Source organism: Gopherus evgoodei, chromosome 3, assembly GCF_007399415.2.
Source record: "Gopherus evgoodei ecotype Sinaloan lineage chromosome 3, rGopEvg1_v1.p, whole genome shotgun sequence".
NCBI lineage: Eukaryota > Metazoa > Chordata > Testudines > Testudinidae > Gopherus > Gopherus evgoodei.
The window spans coordinates 116,718,309-116,740,240 of NC_044324.1; the positions used below are offsets into that span (position 1 = coordinate 116,718,309).

General features: G+C 41.1%; 1 protein-coding gene across 3 annotated transcripts in view; it reads left to right on the plus strand.

The window, feature by feature from the left end:
• Window positions 1-21,378, plus strand: part of HECA (hdc homolog, cell cycle regulator) — a 33,144-nt gene extending 11,766 nt beyond the window's left edge. For all 3 annotated transcript variants that reach the window (XM_030556447.1, XM_030556449.1, XM_030556448.1), the window contains exons 2-4: window positions 11,136-12,176; window positions 15,242-15,396; window positions 19,914-21,378. In XM_030556447.1, the coding sequence (XP_030412307.1) occupies window positions 11,136-12,176; window positions 15,242-15,396; window positions 19,914-20,078 (1,361 nt within the window). In that variant the 3' untranslated portion in view covers window positions 20,079-21,378. The remainder of the gene's footprint in view (window positions 1-11,135; window positions 12,177-15,241; window positions 15,397-19,913) is intronic.
• Window positions 21,379-21,932: the final 554 nt, after the last annotated feature.

Genomic DNA, 21,932 nt, shown 5'->3' on the forward strand with positions numbered 1-21,932 from the left:
TAATTTATTGTACCTTAGAATAATATACCATTTTCATCCATAACTTTGTATCTTTACATTTAAATTTTGCAAAGGGCGATTCAGATTAAGGACTATGTGTATGTCACTCTTGAATTCTAGAAACAGTACCATTTGAGACATGTGCAGAAAAAGTATCTGAACTGTTTTTTTGTTTCTTTTAATTATCTCTTGGAAAACACAGTTACTTTCATATTCCTACGAGTGAAAAGATTTTTCTTCCTCTTTCCAGAAAGGCTGCTCTGAGGAAAAACCTGAGAAATTTAAGAACCAATTCTCTTCCCTTCTTAAGCTATTTTGGCCATCTGTAAGCCATTGGAAAAAAAAATGCAGTTTTAAAATGAAAGTTAGTCTTTGGCTATAAACTGTAGAATTGCTAGCATAGTGCATTTATAAATATTTTTTATCAGTGAGGCTTTAGCTTTCTGAGAAATATTCACAAAAGTTATTTTTTTATTAACGGGAAGCAAAAGGGATTGACAATTTAAGGATCTTTAAAATATCTTAGTTTTCAGATTGTCACTTGTTTTACAGTTCTTTAATAAGCACTGTGCTAGATGCATTGTGGTACTTTGCTTCTGTGTATAGCATTTATAGGAGGGGCAGTGGCTCTTCATACTTTTTAACTTGGTAGTAGGTCTTGGTAAAGGTATGTCTACACTGCACACTCCTTTTGGTGGTGTGTAGGGTACACACCCTCTCAGCATGGGCATAAATAGCAGTGTAGATGGTGAGGCACTGCTTAGGCAAGTAAAGACACTCAACCCTATTGGTATCTCAAGTAGCAGTAGAGAGGTTTTTTTACTTTTAGTATTTGACATTGGTGTGACCACTGCTGGAATACTTTGTCCAGTTCTAGTGTACACAGTTGGAGAAGTATGTTAATAAATTGGAGAGGGTTCAGAGACGAGCTGTGAGAATGATTAAAGGATTATAAAATATGGCTTGTGGTGATAGACTCAAGGAGCTCAGTCTGTTTAGCTTCACAAAGAGAAGGTTAAGAGGTGACTTGATTACAGTGTGTAAGTACCTACTTGGGGAACAAATATTTGATAACAGGCAGAAGAAGGCATAACATGATCCAGTGCCTGGAAGTTGAAGCTAAACAAATTCAGACTGGAAATAAAGTGTAGTTTTTAAAAGTGAGAGTAATTAACCATTGGAGCAATTTACCAAGTGTCATAGTGTATTCTCCATCACTGTCAATTTCTAAATCAGGATTGGATATTTTTCTGAAAGATCTGCTCTAGGAATTATATTGGGGAAGTTATATGGCCTATGCTATCTAGGAGGTCAGACTTGATAATCACAATGATCCCTTCTGACCTTGAAATTTATGGATTCACTCTTATCCTGACATTCTTGAGAACAATATTGCCCCATTCTGGGGCCTCATTCGTCATAATCCAACTCCCAAAAGAGATGCCTTTTCACCCACTGTTAGGTTGGGGGCTCTCTAACCTCTTTTTGGAACTGTGCAGCTCAATTCTGGCTTCCCATACCGAAAGACTCACCCATTTAGTTCAGGATCTCTCCACAGCCCTCCTGAAACTGGGGGTATGGCTACACTTACAGCTGTGCAGCGCTGGGAGTTACAGCTGTCTTCGTACAGCTGTGTAGGGACAGCGCTGCAGTGTGGCCACATATGCAGCCCTGTTGGGAGTGGTGCATTGTGGGCAGCTATCCCACAGAGCACCTCGTCCCATTTTGGCACCAGGGGTTGTGGGAGGGGGACGGAAGGGTGCAGGTCATTCCACTTCCTGTCACAACGCCCCATGGTGCATCGCTTCAGATCCCAGCAGTCACTGTTTTTTCCGTCCACGTTTGGCGCCATTGTGAGTCTCCCAACGGTTTCTGTGCAGCGCGATTTCTGTGGGAAATGGAGCCCGAGCTGCTGAGGACTTTGCTGATGAGTGTCGCCAGCACATCATGTTTGGCAGTGGAGCTATTCCTTCAGCTCCAAAGTGACAGTGAGGAGTCCGATGATGATATTGAGTTGCCTGATGCGTATGACACTAAATTGCTTGTGGCATTCATGGAAATGCTCAGCACCGTGGAACGCTGCTTTTGGGTCGGTGAACAAGCACTGAGTGGTGGGATCACATCGTCATGGAAGTCTGGGATGACGAGCAGTGGTTGCAGAACTTTTGGATGAGAAAAGCCACTTTCATGGGACTGTGTGAGGAGCTCGCCCCCACCCTGCGGTACAAGGACACGAGATTGAGAGCTGCCCTGCCAGTGGAAAAGCGAGTGGCTATCGCAATCTGGAAGCTGGCAACTCCAGACAGTTACCGATCGGTCATGAACCAGTTTGGAGTGGGAAAGTCGACTGTTGGAATCGTGTTGATGCAAGTTTGCAGGGCCATTAATCGCGTCCTGCTAAGAAGAACCGTGACTCTGGGGAATGTGCAGGACATTGTGGATGGCTTTGCACAATGGGTTTCCCTAACTGTGGAGGGGCGATAGATGGGTCGCATATTCCTATTCTGGCACCACCCCACCTAGCATCTGAGTACATTAATCGGAAGGGGTATTTCTCTATGGTTCTCCAGGCACTTGTGGATCACCGTGGGCGTTTCATTGACATTTGTACAGTCTGGCCTGGAAAGGTGCATGATGCACGCATCTTTCGGAACAGTGGCCTGTTCAGGAAGCTGCAGGCCGGGACTTTTTTCCCAGACTGGAAGATCACAGTAGGGGACGTCGAAATGGCCATTGTGATCCTTAGAGACCCTGCTTATCTGTATGTTCCAGGATTAATTAACTCCTGCAAGCATTCCCCCTCACTCACCATTTCTTCGCTGCTGTGGGTTCTGTGTGCTCTGTTTGGTTTGTTTGAAAAGTATGCTAAAGTGAGACTGTAAACTCCTTCACTGTGATTATACACAATGCTGCCTCTGTTAAATGTTTCAATTTTTGTCTAATAACAGTGTCCTTGAATACTCGACTGGCCATATCAGCGACTGCTCAGAGACTACAAAACCTGAGGAAGAAGCCGCGAAAAAGCAAAGAAGAAATGGTGAAAGCAGTTATGAATCAGTCTGCCAGAGAGAGTAAAAAATTGCAGGACTGGAGGGAAAGAGAAAGCAGGAGAAAGGGTGGCTAAGAAGAAAAGCACGAAGCAGCTGATAAGCATCCTGGCGCGCCAAATGGACTGTCACTCGTCCAGTCACTTGTAGCCATGCAGGCAGAGCATTACCGTGCCGCCCACCCCCCAGTCCCAAAGCTCTTTCCCTTGTGCCCCAATGTCAGCTCAAAACTCCCTTCCCCAGAATCCAGGTTCTTACCACCACCAGCTGCCCCCAACACCTGTACGTTCACCTACCAGCCCTGAGAATTACGACCCTTACCCTCTGCACTCAACCCCCATCACCATGCAGCATTTTCATCCTGAAGTGCAGCAGTCATTGCACAGCACTCCAGACAGGACATATTCAAACCTCTGACTGTACAGTTCACCACCCTACCCCCCTGCCCTTTTAGGTTCCCAAAATGTTGTGTGTCTGTCAATAAAGTTATTTTCTTTTCAATAAATGAATTCTTGGCTTTTAAAAGTTTTTATTATTGCAGAAAGTGAAAGATACCGTAGCCCAGGAAAAAAACAGGCACAGCAAATCATTGTAACCACTGCATTTCACTTCCGTGCAAGGCACCAAACATTACTGTTGGCTTTCAGCATCAAATTCCTCCCTCAAGGCATCCCTAATCCTTGCAGCCCTGTGCTGGGCCTCTCTAGTAGCCCTACTCTCTGGCTGTGCAAATTCAGCCTCCAGGCGTTAAAACTCAGAGGTCCATGCCTGACTGAATCTTTCACCCTTCCCTTCACAAATATTATGGAGGGTACAGCACGCGGATATAACCACAGGGATGCTGCTTTCCCCCTAAGTCTAGCTTCCCATACAGAGATCTCCAGCGCCTTTTTAAACGGCCAAAAGCACACTCCACAGGCATTCGGCACTGGCTCAGCCTGTAGTTGAACCGGTCCTTGCTCCTGTCAAACTTCCCTGTATACGGTTTCATGAGCCAAAGGCATTACCTCGCTGCTGCGGGTCACCTGGGAAGGGGGAATGATTTATTCATGGTACTGCAGGGGGTTCTGTGCATTGGGGAAAGCAAAATGCTGCAGAGGGCACCAACACTGAACAGTCTCCCAACATTTTCCACAGGACTTAATCCTGGAAGATATCTCGCTGCTGCGGGTCACCTGGGAAGAGCGGGAGGGTCTTCTACAGCAATGCGGATTCCGCCCTGGCCGCTATGCTGCTTGCCTGTGTGCAGCAATGGTCCCCCCACCCCTCGCTTCACAGTGGCGCGGACGCGTTAGCCTGACTGCGACAAGGACCACAGTGGCTCTCCCTATAAACTTGCGCAAGCGCATTGCCCATGCTCTGGCAGACACTTTTGAAGAGATTACTGAGGCCGATTACCGCGACGTGATAGACCACATCAATGGGCTATTCCACATCTAGGCATGCATGCATGCAGCCATAACCACCCCTCCTCTCCTGAAACATTTCCATCCTGAAAACAAAAGCTGCTTACCGGGAACCTGCTCCTCTGCTTCTCCTTCACCAACAAGTTCCAGCTGCTGCGACTGGCTACCTTCCTCCTGGCTTGAGAAGAGCTCCTGGCTGCATGCGTTCTGGGACTCCAGGGTGTCTCCCCCCACGCCAGTACCCTCACTTTCAGTTTCCGGTCCCCCCCCCCCGCTCTGAAGTGTCCATCGTGGTCGTTGGATTGGCAGTGGGGTCACCCCCAAGTATCGCGTCCAGCTTCTTGTAAAAATGGCAGGTCATGAGGCAGCACCGGAGTGGCGGTTTCCCTCGCGGCCTTTTTAATAGGCATTCCGCAGCTCCTTTACTTTAACCCTGCACTGCACCGCGTCCCGGTCATGGCCCCTTTCCAGCATGGACCTTGAGATCTGTCCATAAGTATCGTAATTCCTATGGCTGGAGCGCAGCTGTGACTGCACAGCTTCCTCCCCCCAAACACTGATGAGGTCCATCAACTCGCCATTGCTCCATGCTGGGGCTCGTTTGTCGCATGGAGGCATGGTCACCTGGAAAGATTCACTGGTTGATCGCACTCCACACCTGGCTGAGCAAACAGGAAGGGGATTTTTAAAATTCTCGGGGCATTTAAAGGGCGGGTCACCTGAGGCCAGGGCAGTAGAGTGCGAACTGATGAGCAGAGTGGCTGAACAGGCATTCTGGGATACCTCTGAATACCTCAGAGGCCAATTACAGCCCTTTTGGTGGCCACACTAGTGGAGCAGCGCTGCATCACCAGCGCTGCAATCCTTATACCCGAGGCAGAGCAGGAGTACAACCAGCGCTGCAGCTAGGGAGATGCAGCGCTGTATGTGCCTTGCAAGTGTGGACGGTGAGTAAGTTGCAGCGCTGTAAACCCACCACCAGCGCTGCAACTCTCTAGTGTAGCCAAGCCCTGAGTCTTGGTAGAATCCTCCTCCTCAGGGCTCTGCCTGACTGTAGTTTGCTTGGAGCCTCCTTTGAGAGCAACCCTTTGCAGTCATCCGATCACACCCTTGACCCTTCTCAGATGGATTAATTACCCCCAAACACTCGTCTTGGCTGAGTAGGAGAGAGAGGAGCCTTGCCATGTCCACTGTACAATGCTAAGACATCCAGTAAGTTCTACAGAAGAACAAAGGAAGACCACATTTCGCAGTTCTGATATTTCTAAGGTGGGGGAAGGGAACAAAACCAAACCCCTTTCAAAGCACTTTATCCATCATGAAACAGCGCAAAAGGAAAAAAAAATAAGGGAGGGAGAAGCTCAATTTAAGAAAAAAAAATTCCTCCCACTCCTTTGCAATTACCTTTAGAATATCCACTAGATGTAACAAAGAGTGACTATCAGTGCCCTTTGTGCAAAGCATGGGCTATTTTTTTTTCTAGCATTTATTTTATTAATCCCATTTTTGTTTGCATGCTGCTGAGTCACGAGTCTTGTCCAAATGGTTATGGATAGTTTATTTTTGTGTTTGTTTGGCATTCAGCAAACTGAACTGTAGTATGTGTTATGAGGGTGGGGCAAAGGAAGTGTTTTTTCAGCTTTACTTATGATGAGGACAGTTAAAAAAGTTAATAACAAGGAACAGGTTTAATGCTTGTGCTCTGTTCCAAAGAGTGTTCTAATAAAAAATAACATTGGAGAACTCTGAACATAAAATTAAAACAATCATTAAATCATAGGCCATCTCAGTTGTATTTGAGTACACAAATATTAGAAAATATTTAAACTTTTTAGGGGGGTATAGGACTTTTGGTTTCTTTCCATCAGAAATGATATAAAAGAGTGACTACAAAGTAGATGAATGCTGGAGGATGTGTAAATGAGAGATTTTCACAGTAGTACTTTTAAAAAAATCTTTTTCAGCATTGGGTTTATTCTGATGTGCCTTTGATGGTTTAAGTTTAATTAGCTCCTTTGAGATAAATTGTACATTATTGCCTAATATTCTATAATCCAAAGATATACGTTTTCACATCTTAAATATCATAAAATTATTGCTACTTGCTAGAGCCAAAGAAAAAAGCCTGTACAAACATTACTTAATGTGGCATGATGTCTGTTGAATTGAAGGGGGTAGTATCAAATGAGTAGCTGGGTTGGGAAACTCTGTTTTTTGTTATCTTAGGCAAAGTTAGTATACTCAGTAATACATGTCAGCAGCTTGAAGAGAAGCTTTAATAGCCATGGTAAGCAACAAATAATTCATCATTGAAGACTAGAAATATGAAACCTAACAAAACCCCACCATAATTTGTGAGCTTAGATAACTAGTAGGAAAGCAGGCCTGGTATTAGTTAGATGAACTTCCTAAATGGTGCCAGAGGGATACCATAGCTGTCTCCTGACACTCTTCCTCCAGCTTGTTTACTTGTGTTCTTTTCCTCTCTGCCTCTGATTTGTTTACATAGTGTGTAATCTTAAATGGAATGCATGCTCTTCACACTTTTGAGAGAAAAGGTATCTACATCTCGGAAACCGCCACTATCATGGACACCATTGTTGGCATTAGGAAAAGAGAGAAAAATGACCAAATAAATGATTATGGAGACTCGATTGACCTCTTACACTAAGAGGTAGGTCTCTTCAGAGGAGAGTTGAGGCACTTGGTGGAGCAGCATAGGTAGACTTTTTCCTTGCTGTCTGTATGTGTGCTTTGGATAAAAAGGCCTCTAGAGCTTTCAGTTCTTTACCTTTCATGAATTTGCTAAAGGTTCTATGGCTTTTATTATCCTTTTAACAGAACATAATGGGAAAGGGCAACAATACTACTAGAATGTTGAAGATTTGATTGTCTTAAAATGAACTGCATATGTCTATGCATGGCCACTGTATAAAATTATGGAAAGTTTCTTAAAGTGGAGATGGCTGTTAAAGTAACATTTTAAATAGTATTAGCGTAGTGTGTTTAGTGATGTCTCTAAGCAGCTGAAGCTGAGCTTTTTCCAAATCGTTTCTGAATATGCTGAACAGCACAGGTCCCAGTAGAGATCCTTAAGGAACCCTGCTATTTACTGCTGTCCATTGTGAAAACTGTCCATTTATTCCTACCCTTGTTTCCTATCTTTTAACCAGTTACTGATCCATGAGAGGACCTTCCCTGTTGTCCCTGCTTACTTTGCTAAAGAGCCTTTGGTGAGGGACTTTGTCAAAGGCTTTCTGAAAGTCTCGGTAGACTATATCAACTGGATCATACATGTCCACATGCTTGTTGATCCCCTCAGAGAATTCTTATAAATTGGGGAGGCATGATTTTCCTTTACAAAAGCCATGTTGACTCTCCCTGACACATCGTGTTCATCTGTGTGTCTGATAATTCTGTTCTTTACTCTGATTTCAACCAGTTTGCTTGGTAATGAAGTTAGGCTCACCAGGCTATAATTGCCAGGATTTGCCTCTGGAGCCTTTTAAAGGAAAAAAAAAAAAAAATCAGTGTTGCATTCGCTGCCCTCCAATCATCTGGTACATCTGATTTAAGTGAAGGGTTAGATACCACAGTTAGTAGTTCTGCAATTTCATATTAGAATTCCTTCAGAACTCTTGGGTGAATACCATCTGGTCCTGTTGACTTATTACTGCTCAGTGTATCTATTTGTTCCAATACGTCCTCTATTGACACCTCAGTCTGGAATGGTTACTCAGATTTGTCACCTAAAAAGAATGGCTCTCCCCCACAGCCTCTGCCGTGAAGACTGGTGCAAATAATTTATTTAACGTCTCTGTGATGGCCTTGTGTTCCCAGATTGCTCCTTTAGCACCGTGATCATCCAGTGACCCAACTAGCTGTTTGGCAGCATCCCTGTTTCTGATAGACTTGAAAAGGCTTTTGCTATTAGTTTTTGTGTCTTTACCTAGTTGCTTTTGAAATTCTTTCTTGGCCTGCCTTCTTATACTTTTGATTTGCTAGAGTTTATGCTTCTTTCTATACACCCCACACTAAGATTTCACTTCCAGTTTTTAAAGGATTCCATGTTCCCACTAGCCACCTCTTTTACTCTGCTGTTCAGTCATAGTGTCTTGGTTTTTTTGGTCCTCTTGCTGTTTTTTTAAATTTGGGATGCACATTTTGTTTGAACCTCCATTACGGTGTTATAAATAGTTTCCTTGCATCCTGCAGATATTTCACTCTTTTATGGCTAACTGTTTTAATTTTCATTTAACTAGCTTCCTCATTTTTGTATTGTTCTCATTTTTGAAGGTAAATGCTGCTGTGGTGGGTTTCTTTGGCATTTCTTCTTCTACAAGGATGTTAAATTTAATTATGTTACCGTCACTTTTACCGAGTGATTCAGCTTTGTTCTCTTCTTGGATCAGATCCTGTGCTCCACTTAGGACTAAATCAAGACTTACCTCTCCCCTTATGGATAAAGCAGTCATTTAAGGTGTCTAGAAATTTTGTCTCTGCATCCCTTCCTGAGGTGACACATTACCCAATCAATGTAAGGATAGTTGAAATCCCCCATTATTATTGTGTTTTCTGTCTTTGTAGCCTCTCTAATTTCCCTAAGCATTTCATAGTCAGTCACCATCTTGGCCAGGTGATCGGTAGAATATTCCTAGTGCTATACTTTTATTATTCAAGCAATAGAATTTCTATCCATAGAGAGTCTGTGCTAGTTTGATTCGTTTAAGATTTTTGTTTTATTTGACTCTGTGCTTTCTTTCACATATAGTGCCATTCCTCCACCAGTGTGACCTTACTGTGTATTTCTATGTATTTGGTTCCCTGGTATTATGATGTCTCCTTGATGTTCCTTATTCCATTAAGTTTCTGCAAGGCCTGTTATATCAATATCCTCATTTAATGCCAGGTACTCTAGTTCACCCATCTTAGTATTTAGACTCCTAGTATTTATATATAAGCATTTGTACATTTGGTCAATATTCAGTGGCTTGCTTTAATGTGTTATACTTAAATGAGACTCTTTTACATTTGACTGTTCCTCACTAGCTCCTACCTGTACTTTACCAAGTTCTTTCCTACCCTCTTTACTAGGATATTGAGTCTCCCTTTAATATATTCATCAGTTGGGGTTGGTCCTGCTTTGAGCAGGGAGTTGGACTAGATGACCTTCTGAGGTCTCTTCCAACCCTAATCTTCTGTGATTCTGTGAACCCTGAGGGATGTCTCCGCCTGAACTGTGGGCTCCTCCGCAGCTGTTGGCTTTCCCCCAGTTTGGGATGAAATTCCCTCCCCACTAGGCCTGCCTACTTCTGATATAATTCTGCTAAAGAGTCCAGGAGTTCTAGGAGCTCTCCTGCTGCGCCTTCTGCTCCTGACTTGTGCACTCTTTTGCACATTGCGCCCTGGGCCACCTTTGACCATAGAAGCCCTGAAGAAGGGTGGTATTATTTGAACACAGTAGTACCTGCCTGATCTGCTAAAATTCTGAATGACTTCTGGGAAGTGAGGTGAAGGGAGGAAGTGCAGGGTACGAAAAGTTGTGGGAGGTGAAAAAATATCTTCAATATTGGGTTCATTACCTGAAAATTTTGATGCTTATCAGAGTCAGATCTCCTAAGATTTGACCAAGATGAACTATACTGCAAAAATCCTTTATGTATTAGAAATTTGGAGGAGGGGAGGGAAGTTTTCATATTCAGCAACCCAGAAAGCAGCAGCAGTACCACTTCTAGCCCTTCTCATCTTCAGTTACAAGTTCAAAAGCCAGCCAAACGATTTCTCCATATGTTACAACAGACATTTAGATTAGCGAAAAAATACATAAACCATAAAAAGGAAAACACATGTACAGAAGCAGATACTTTCATATTACAGGGAAATTGAAATGGACTGTTCTTGCTCCAGAATATAGCAAAGGCTGCTAGGTGAACTGGTTTGAGATTCACATAAGGGTAAATCATACCTTGACTCAGTGGTTTCCAAAAGCCTTCAGTGTGGCTGAACTTATTTAGTGGGGTGGAGGGCAATGGTAGTGAAGGGGAAGGAAGCAGGCTGCCCGCAGGAAACTCATGCAGGAATGGTGGCTCTGCCAGAGGTCCCTGCGTCCTAGCATGGCCGAAGAGGGGTAAGGTGAATATGCAGCTCTGGCAGACAAACCCAGTCAAGGAGGCAGCTGCATCGACCACAGAGACTACTCTAGGCTTGAGGGTGTAGTCATGGCCATGGACAGACTCCAAGAGAAGGACTTTTGCCTTTTGGCTCTTAGTGAGCACCCTGCATAGACCTGTCATATACTTGCTCTGTATAGGCTTTAGGACTTGACCCACATGCAACACTAGAAAAAAGAAAAACTATTAATACCCAAAGGCACACTAAGGCCCCAGTCTTGCAAAGGCTTAATATGTGTCACTTTACATGCCTGAATAGTGCCACTTAGTGGGACCATTCATGAACGTAAAGTGACAAAAGTGTTTAAGTCTCTGTAAAATGAGAACCTAATGTAGCAGTTTTTTCTAATCTTGGTTATGTTGCAAAAGTCTTTCAGTTTGTAAAACCATGACAGTAAATCAGTAATTGTGGTGGATTCCTTTATACACCTGATCAGGCAAACCTAAAGTAAGTATTGCAAATAAATTGCATTCAGCGTAAGGTACTAATGTCTCTGTTTTATGTCCCACAGAAGCACCTTGTGCCACTCCACTGATCTGTAGCTTTGGAAGGCCTGTTGATCTAGAAAAAGATGACTACCAGAAGGTTGTATGCAACAATGAACATTGTCCTTACAGCACCTGGATGCACCTTCAATGTTTTTATGAGTGGGAAAGCAGCATTCTTGTTCAGTTTAACTGCATTGGCAGAGCAAGGAGTTGGAATGAAAAGCAGTGTCGTCAAAACATGTGGACAAAAAAGGGATATGATCTTGCTTTTCGCTTTTGCTCCTGCCGATGTGGGCAGGGTCACTTAAAGAAAGACACAGACTGGTACCAAGTGAAGCGAATGCAGGATGAGAAGAAGAAAAAGTCTGTGTCAGAGAAGAGCGCAGGCAGGTCCATGGCAGAATCTGTAGAAGATGCTAAAAAGTGCAGACCTGTCAACAAGCCACAAAAAGGTTTAAATCATGATATCCAGCGAAGGCATTCAATGGACAGGCAGAACTCTCAAGAGAAAGGCATAGTTAGTGGGAGCTATGCAGTTCGTTCTCCCTGTGGCTCTCCTGGCCAGTCCCCTCCTACAGGCTACTCTATTCTTGCCCCTGCACATTTTAGTGGCCCTCGTTCGTCACGATATTTAGGAGAATTTTTAAAGAATGCCATTCACTTAGAACCTCATAAAAAGAACATGACTGGTGGTGGCATGTTCAGGAATGCCCATTTTGATTATGGGGCGTCTGGATTGCAAATGCATAGATCAGGACATTTTGATGCGCCTGTGCAATTTTTAAGGAGGCTTGACCTATCTGAGCTACTTACTCATATACCCAGGCATAAACTGAATACTTTCCATGTGCGGATGGAAGATGATGCCCAAGTGGGTCAAGGGGAGGACCTACGGAAATTTATTCTTGCAGCACTTAGTGCCAGCCACAGGAATGTTGTAAACTGCGCGCTATGCCACAGGGCACTGCCCGTATTTGAACAGTTTCCGCTAGTGGATGGAACCCTGTTTCTTAGTCCATCAAGACATGATGAAATTGAATATGATGTTCCCTGTCACCTTCAAGGTACAGGTTGTCTTGTCAGTCATGCTGAGTCTCTTTAAAATGATTGAACTGCTTTTTGTGCATTTCATTTTAGATTTCCATCCCATGCAGCAAGTGCTTTTGTGAAACCTAAATTCATTTCTAGCTTATCATTGGGTCAAATCTGAAGTAATCAAGCTTGGTATAAGTATGCTCATTAAAAAGGGATGTGTTGTATAGGTTGGGAGGTGTAAACATTGATGTACCTTGCTATTAATTCTACAACTAAGGGACTTTCCTTCAAGGTTCTGGGTACAGCATGTAATGGTTTTCCAGCCAGTCTGTGTTGCACTGCACATGCACTGCCTTATTTGCTGAGAGTCTTACAGTAAGTCATGCATTGTCTCAAAATTAAATTTCCTGTTGCAGCCTAAATTAGGGGCTAAAATTAGACATCTACCAGAGGAGCCTGTCATGCCACTTTGTGGCTGGATAGCTTGCTTGGGGCCAGTTTGATTTAAGTAAAAGCCCAACAACCAGTAAGTTATTTTGTGGTGAGAAAGAGGATGATGGGCTAACATAATATACAGGACTATGAAGGCTATGCCTTGCTACTTCTAACTGGACACACACACACGTGCGCGATCTATGAGATTGACCAAAGAAGGGGAGCAACAATCTGCGCAAGACAATTGTATATAATTATTACAACTTGACACAGCAGAGATTACTTTGAGAGTTTAATGGAAAAAGCAAGAAAGTGGAAGTAAGACAACCTTGTAAATCAAGTATTTTTAAGATGCATTTTTTCCTGTTCATTAAATTTGTTATATTCCATGCATGGTCAAAGTACACACTATATAAGCTTACTTGATTTAAAAAAAAAAGGTATAAATATAACATTGCACTAAGTCACTAAGCTCTGTCCATGCTAACAGTATTGTTTCCATAATACCTAATGTACTTCAAAGGGAAAAAAGTGACAAACAAGAGAAAATGATCTAAGATAAATATGTAGCATAAACAAAATGTAGTGATATGGGGCAAGAGTGTTTGTTCCTTTTTTGGAGGAGACGTGCATAATATGCTCATGGTTTTGCCAAATTTAATCAATACTTTTGTAACAATTAAAATGTCACGTGTCAATTTAACACTTGCCAAAAATAATCTGAAACTCTTTTTAACATGACTATTACTTATGTGTTTTTCATTAATTGCTTTCTAACTTTCAGTAGATTTATGTACACCTGTGGAAATACTAGATCCAAGGAGATTGCCTAAATTGTTGAAGTTTACTTTCCTTTGTCTTAAATAGAGTGATTTGTTACAAGAAGATTAAATGTAATCTTAGTGCACATTTTAACACATAAAGTTAAAATGTGAGTCTGTTCCAGGGCACTGTTTCCCTCCTGAGTTAAATCATTTCTTTATTTCAGTGAGTGATTTAGCCATCAAGCCATTTAACTAGGAATCTCAAAATTAATGGTGAAGATGAAATATTTCTGTGTGTGCAGAAGCTATGAATACTGTAAAGTACATTTAAAGCTGTCTTCTATAAAAAAGTTATTAATCTTGGTACACAGTGAAAGATTTCTAATGCATGGAATTATGTCAAAGATTACATTTCCAGATAGTCACTTTAACAACAGATCTTGATGTATTTGTACTCTAGGAGCATTGTAAGGCAGGGTCTGAGTAATAAAACTCAGATAATAAACTATTTTTTGAAGATAGTAGAATTTAGCTTTAAAACTCATACATTTTTCACAGACTGGGAACACTTTTTTTTACCAGTTTATAGTTACAGGAGTGCAAAAATAATTGGAAGCTTTATCTGTTTTGTTAAATGGCTTTACTTTCCACTCCATTTCTCTAAAAGGTTTGCTTTAAAAAAAAAAAAAGTTTAAAATCTCTGATATAGACTAATTGTACTTGTTGGCTTCCAGACACTTTGTATATTTTGAGATTTTTTTCCAAAGCAGCTGCTAGATTCATGAATTCATTACTTTTGATTAAGAAATTGTACATTCAAGACGTTGATTCATAAGAGCACAGTCTGTTTCCTAAAAAGCACAAAATCACCACACGCAACTCGTTTGTAGATGGTATTTGTAGTTGAATATTAGATCATAACTTTATTGCATACCAGTAATGTAAAATATAGGATGATGGGTTTTTTATTATAGTATATATGTACATAGTTAAATAGCCAATCCTCAGTTCAATAACATGGGATGAGCCCAGATCAAAATACTGGATCCCCAAAACTTGTGTGAAGCTTTTTATACTCTCATCTGAATTTTGTATCTTGGGGTAAGTCTCTACTGATAAGTCTGTTTATGTTTTTATAAAGTAAATAGTCAGTCTTGAAGTCCGAACTGTCTGACAGCTATGGAAGTCAGTGTAATTTATCCAACTCTTGACAATTCACCCCTGCATACGGAGTCCGTGATTAAATATGAGAGGGAGAGGGAGTTATTTTAACACTTCACACTGGAATTGAAAGTGTCTAATATACTACATGGTATTTTAAAGTTTGTATTGAGATCTGAAAAAGTAATTTGCATTAAAGCACCACTTGCTCATGCCTTAAAGTGTACTGCCAAGCAAAACTCAGAGTTGCAGTTTTGCTCTTTTCTGCTTTTTTATGGTTTCTCACATTAGGAATGACACATCCTTATTTCCTTCTCTTTGCTGGAAGATCTTGGCAAGATATTTGGCAGACTTGAATATAATTGTCAGACCAGACTGGCAAGTGAGCTGCAACTCTTCCTCCTTGTGGTGGGAATTGAGAGTGGATGAATTATTGGAGTTGGAGAGTCAGGTTGGTGTGACACCACTTTCCAGGTCCTCATAATAATTTGCCAAAGTCCTCCAGCAAAGAGAATATTGATATGACATCCCTTTTTTTTTTTTTAAAGTTGGACCTTTTTGCCCCTTTAGAAAACATTTTGTGCCAGTCTATAAAGTAGCATTATGTACTTTGTCATTCTCCTTCTTAAAAATTATTATTTGTATAATGACAAAATGGCACATTACAGGAAATGTCTGCTTAAACCTTTTGTATAATGCCTCCTTTCCTTAAGAAATGTGTTTCCTGTCCACAGGAAGACTTATGCACCTCTATGCTGTTTGTGTCGACTGCTTAGAAGGAGTTCACAAAATTATCTGCATTAAGTGCAAGTCCCGATGGGATGGAAGCTGGCATCAACTGGGAACCATGTATACCTATGATATTCTGGCAGCCTCTCCCTGTTGTCAGGTTAGTATTATGCATAATAAGGTGAGGCTCCAACAAAGCAGAAGTCTTTGTCTATTTTCCCTCCTTGCTCCAGCCTTCCTGAAATCCCCTAGTTTAAGACCATAAACCAGCATCACATAGTGAAGGCCAGACTAGATGATCTAATGGTCCCCTTCTTGTCTTAAAATCTATGAAATTATAATGTGTGGGGGTCTGCAGAAACAGGAGGTTTAAAAAAAATTAGACACAAACTGATGTAAACCATTGGTGGAGGGGATAGAACTAAGATGCATTTTAAATTAATTTAAAATGCATTAAACCTTGATGCTTAGATTGGATAATCACAACAAAGTATCTCATGCTCATCAAGCTTTTGCATCACAAATCATTTTGGGATTATAGTAATGTAGTAGCAAAACTGCAGTTACTGTTAAAATAGCACTTTTAGTCAAGGCCTGGTCAGTTGTTTGAACTATGGCTGTTTTATCAAGGGGTAGTCCTGGGAAAAGTAATGGAAATGCTTAGAGGTTTTCTGTGCTCAAAGAATTCCCCTTTCTCTTTAATCTTCAGTATGAGCGTAATGATGTTATCCTGCAAATCTTCAAATTTTAAAGAAACTTGGTTTTGACTTGACTGTAGTACAGTTTGTACCTTAGATGGAGAAAATCTCATGTAGGGGACAGGATGCTCAGAATCTTGCTGTGTGAAGGTGCAGTTGCTGCAGATGAACGGCTGGTTAAGTGATTAGATGGATTGGAGATGCTCAGCACCTTGCAGCAGTGGGCAGTAGTTCATAAAATGTTAATTTCTGGTCTAACACTCAAATGATGATCCGCTAGAGGAATAAGTGATACTCCATTGATTGATTATAGGAGTCACACTAAGCAAGTGCTAGGGGAATGATTGGATTAGTCTGTTGCAAACAGGAAAAAAAAAAAGAACAGGTTAAGTCAGTTCAATAAGTAGCTGTATTGTATTTAGATACATTCCTCACAAGTGGGGATACACCTTCATTCATTGTTTACTCAGGGCTTGTCTACATCAGAAAGTTGCAGCGCTGGTGAGGGAGTTACAGCGCTGCAACTTTGAGAGTGTCCACATCTGCAGGGCATCACCAGCGCTGCAACTCCCTGTTTGCAGCGCTGGCCGTACTCCCGTTTTGTCTCGGGTGTAGAGGATCCAGCGCTGGTGATCCAGCGCTGGTAATGCAATGTAGACACTCACCAGCGCTTTTCTTGACCTCCGTGGAAGGAGGAAGCCTCTGGTAATCAAGCTGGTTTCCTTTCCCGGTTTGCTCTCTCGGTCCCGGAGCCAGCCAGCAAACCGCAGGGAAGGAGACCTGCTTGCTCGGGGTTCCGGGACCGAGAGAGCAAACCGGGAACGCCGCGGTTTGCTCTCTCGGTCCCGGAGCCAGCCAGCAAACCGCGGGGAAGGAGACCTGCTTGCTCGGGGTTCCGGGACCGAGAGAGCAAACCGCGGCGTTCCCGGTTTGCTCTCTCGGTCCCGGAACCCCGAGCAAGCAGGTCTCCTTCCCCGCGGTTTGCTGGCTGGCTCCGGGACCGAGAGAGCAAACCGCGGCGAAGCTGGTTTCCTTTCCCGGTTTGCTCTCTCGGTCCCGGAACCCCCCTTGAAGCCGCCCAACAGCGCTGCAGTGTGGCCACATCTAACACCACTTGCAGCGCTGGTTGCTGTAAGTGTGGCCACTCTGCAGCGCTGGCCCTATACAGCTGTACTAATACAGCTGTAACAACCAGCGCTGCAAAATTTTAGATGTAGACATGGCCTCAGTTACCTTTCTTTCCTGGGCAATGTCTTTATCAAGTTTTGCTAAGTACCAACAAGTTGCTTATCTCTGTAGGGGGGTGGGGACTGTCCTTGCCCTAGAGACCTTGCAATCAAAGAAACTTCGTCAGAATGCAAATGTTCACGAGCTCTCATTACTAATGTGTATAGTTTAAAATTAAAAATAAACAATGGTAGGTGATAAGAAGGGACTGGCTGCTGCTGTAGATGAGTAAACATCAAACTCTGTAGTTAATTGGCTTCCACAGTAGTATCTACAATGAAGAGTGTTACCTCAAGTTTTGTGCATTTCTTAAATTGTGAGCTTCTCTTTAAATAGGAAGATTTTTTTTTAAATGCAGTATTAAGGTTGACATTTTGATCTTGCAAAAATTAGGCAATTTAGATTGTTTCGCACTTTCATCTTAATTCTTGTTCCTTATGTGTGTATATTACAAGAGTCTTAGTTATATGATCAGTGGGCAGTGTGAAAGTATTTGGTAAGCAATTCAATATAATAGATTATGAAATTATTAGTTTTCAGTCACCTAAATTTATTAGATATGTTCATTTTTGCTACTGCACCTACAGGTGTGTTGCATGACCATGTAACAGAAGGCCATATTGTAAAGCATGTGTGCAAAGGGGCAGAGTTAAGATATATTATGTAAACTAAATCTGAATTGCCTTAAATTATTTTAACTGAAAAGTAGTATTTGGTACCTTATTCCAAAAAATCTCAGAGCACAACAGTGATGAAAAAAGTGAAATTTGGGCCCAAGGAGATTGTTGCAAATGCATGTTCCATCAGAGAATGCTTTGGAATCTTTAGCTTCCAAGTAGATCAAACACTGACTTTTAATGCCCTCTCAACCTCAGTTGTACATAAGTGAATTGTTTTTTTGCAAGCAGAAAATCATTGATGATCTTTTATTGAAGATCATTACTGTTCTTTTGAGATGTGGTTTATGTTCAGAAGCTCCCATTAGGCTGTCATGCTAAGGCTTTTGCAGCTCAGACCCTGCCTCCATACTTATTAGCCCTTTTTTCCTCCTACCCTCCATCATGGACTTAATTCTCTGCTTATCTTCTTTCCTCCCACTCTTGAGTCTGTCTTTTGCACATTGCTGCTGTGCTTGCAACAGCCTGCTGTTTTATTTTTGTCAAGTGGCCTGCATTTTTGTTGATTCCTCAAGGCAACGTTCTGTCTAACTGGAATTTGTAAAATACTTTGTATACTATATTGCTGTACTATAGTAATATGTAGCTCTTACATAGGTTGTCAGTGTTTAAATATATTTTTAAAATATTGTGCATGATGTAATAGCATGTCATGATGCTGAAATGCCATAACCTGTAAATCTGTTAATCCATAAAGATTAAAATCCTGATACGCAGCATAGTCAGATTTTGCTTGAATATAAGGAGTCTCTAAACAGCATCACAATAATAGATTTTAACCATGTAGATTAAGAATTGTATGGCACAGACTTAAAAATTCCTTTTCTTTTCTACTTCAGCTTTTAAGTTAACAAATTATGGCACATAACAGCGATAATGGTGTGAAGGATTAGAGTTTTATTTTAGAGATTAGTAAACACAAAACCAACATATGTACTTATACATTTGGATTCTGCATGGATGACCAGTCAGAACTGAATTCCTCTCAGTATTAGGAGTCAAAGGTAGCACTATATTTCATTTTCATGTGGGGAAAAAACCTCACGATTTGTCCTAATGTCTCAAGGGTGAATTCAGAAGTTCATTAATAACATCCATACAGGTAAATATGTGAAAATTTATAATGTTCTTTTTGTAGATTTTCTAGAATGTTAATTTACAGAAACTCAATTAGCAGAACTTGCTTAATCCTATACTTTAGCTTATATATCCTAACTATAGCTGCTATATGAAGTGGCAAAGAGTCCTGTGGCACTTTATAGAGTAACAGATGTATTGGAGCATAAGTTTTCGTGGGTGAATACCCACTTTGTCAGCCACGTGTGTGAAGTGGGAAATCCACCACCATCTGTAGAACTTATTAGCACAGACTGCTTAGGTGGAATGCCCTGCTAGATGGTCTCTGACCAAATGAGTCATAATGATATATTATCTGAAATTTTTCTTGCTTCTGTCATTGCTGTGCTGTACGTAGTCTAAACATGCTGGCTCACTAAAGAGTTAAAGTAAATACATCATGCCTCAACAGTTCTCCCCGGCATCTCTGCTCCCAACTGAAATGCACACAGGGTAAAATTTTCAAAAGTGCCTAAATAATTCGGGCACCTCAGTCACTTTTGAAAATGGAACGTAGGCACTCTTGTTAATTTTACCCTTAAATTAGTCCACCAAAAATCTGGAAAGTCATATGATAATGCCAGCCTGATGAAAAAACTTGCTTGGAAGGATTAGTTGAAGCAACATTTGAAGCCTTATCTAAGGAGACAGGTTACCATCAGCATGACAGATGAGTTACCTATTTGATTATCACTTAGGGCTCAATATTGCAAGGGGTTTCAGTGAGAGTTGAGGCTGTTCAGTACTTTTGCCAAATCATCTGAAGGCATTCCAGTTAAGGAAGTTGCCATTCCAGTTAAGTAGTGGCCCTTGCCATCAAATCTCATAAGCTATACTTTCTTAATCAAGCCTGTCCTTAGGAAAGAGGAATGGACTGTGAGAGACGCATTCTCTTTTTCTGTGGCAAGGGTGGAAGCAAATTGTAATGTTTCAAGGTGTTTCTGTCTACTTTTTGACAGGCGCGACTGAACTGTAAGCACTGTGGAAAGCCAGTAATAGATGTACGGATTGGGATGCAGTATTTCTCTGAATACAGCAACGTCCAGCAATGCCCGCACTGTGGAAATCTAGACTACCACTTTGTGAAGCCATTCTCTTCATTTAAAGTTCTGGAGGCTTATTGACGAAAGCTTTGCTTTAGTAATAGCTATTTTATGGGTATTACTACTTTATTAGACACCTTTTTATAGGATCCATTCTGTGACAAAATTAATTTCTTTTCTAACTGAAAGAGCAGCTTCTTTGTGTGTCTATGTACATATAATATTAACATGTATATATGTGTTACTAAGACCTGGTCCTCCTGACAAGATTTCAGCAAAGGGTGGAGGCAAGCCAACTAATGCCAAGAGTGGGGAAATTTCAGCTTAAATGTTTTGGTTTTAATTTTATATCATCACAGAAGAGCTTAAAGGGGTGGAAAGGTTTTTAGAAAACAGGATGAGCCCCATTTGGAAATGGAAGATTTTGTGGGCCCACCACCCTTAGGGTTTGGTGAGAGGGGAAATCTTCATGAAGGACCCAATCTTGTTACCACTGAATTCTTTAGGATCTTTATCATTGACTTCAATGGGAGCAGGATTAGACCTAAAAAAATCTTAAATTATATTAGCTGGTCTGCTTTCAGATTCCCAGAATTGGGTAAACGAAAATATTGTGACAAGTGAATGTAAATCTGTGCCAGAGAATGTTACCTTAAAAATCTTTTTTGGCATGGTGTCTTCCTGCAGTATATATTTGATATGAGTTACCCTCACTGACAGATTGTATGGAGATAGTACAGTTTCCACCAGTGTTGTAATTTTAGCAGTCAGGTCAATTGTTTATACAAAAACAAGCTTGATTTTAATACACTTTAAATAAAGTTATTTGCTTTGCAAATATTTTTAGAACTTTGTTGTGATGCTCAGAAGGAACATAAAGGAAGACATGGTCCATTGCAAACCATTTATGAAGGGGTGTGTGTGTGTGCACATGTGTAGTGGGGTTGGAACTTCAGACAGCATGCCTGAGACTGGTATGACTGACTTGTAAAGAGGATCTTGAAAAATAGGATCTGGGCTGAGTCAGATCTGTGAGCACTGTGAGGTCTTTGTGCCATATTAGTATGAGAATGCGTCATGACTTTATTTCAAACAAAGTTTAGTACATTTGCTGAAATAGCCACTGCACCTTAGTCTTTCAAAAATTTGTAAATCCAAGTATTGTCCAATTGATTCTGAGGACTTGGAAATGATATTTATTTTAAAAACGTTGAGTGTAATTCTTCTTTACATTCCCACATGTAATAAACTATACCAGATAATGAATTGGTATCAGAAGGGTTTTCTCCATAGAGTTTGCCAATGTTCTCTTTCTTTGTTTTCCCTATTTTTCTTCTGTGCAAGAATTTAAAAATAAAAAGTCTATTACTTGACTCTTCAAGATCAGTCTAAGTTTTCTTCGTACCACATTCATCACTATGGTATCTGTTATCACATTAAAAAAAACTAATAGTATTTAAGTGATAAGACACTGTTTATACAACAAAATATGGGTTCCCCAGATTATAATTGTTAATTTTTATTGCAAGTATGAATTTAAAATGGCTTTGATATTCTGCATGTCCTATAAAAGAATGCAAAAGACATGCAACCAAAGTGGGTGAGAAACAAAAGAAAATTGGTGACCTACTGTATTGACTGTTTTCTACCTGTTGTGTTTTTTTTGTTTGTTGTTTTTTTTTTTAAATACCATATACCTGGTACTTCAACTCTGTGCCCAGGTTATTTAGTGACTGATTTTGTATTCACAAAGAAATGTTTTCCTGTCATGAGGCTGTGGCTTGAACAACAACACTATAATGTTTTGTTGGCATAGCTATGTTGGCTAGGAATATGGGGGAGGGAGGAATCACACACACACACACCCCTAGCTGACATAGCTATGCTGGCAGAACAACCAGTGTAGATGCTATACCAACAGAAGTGGCCTTCAGG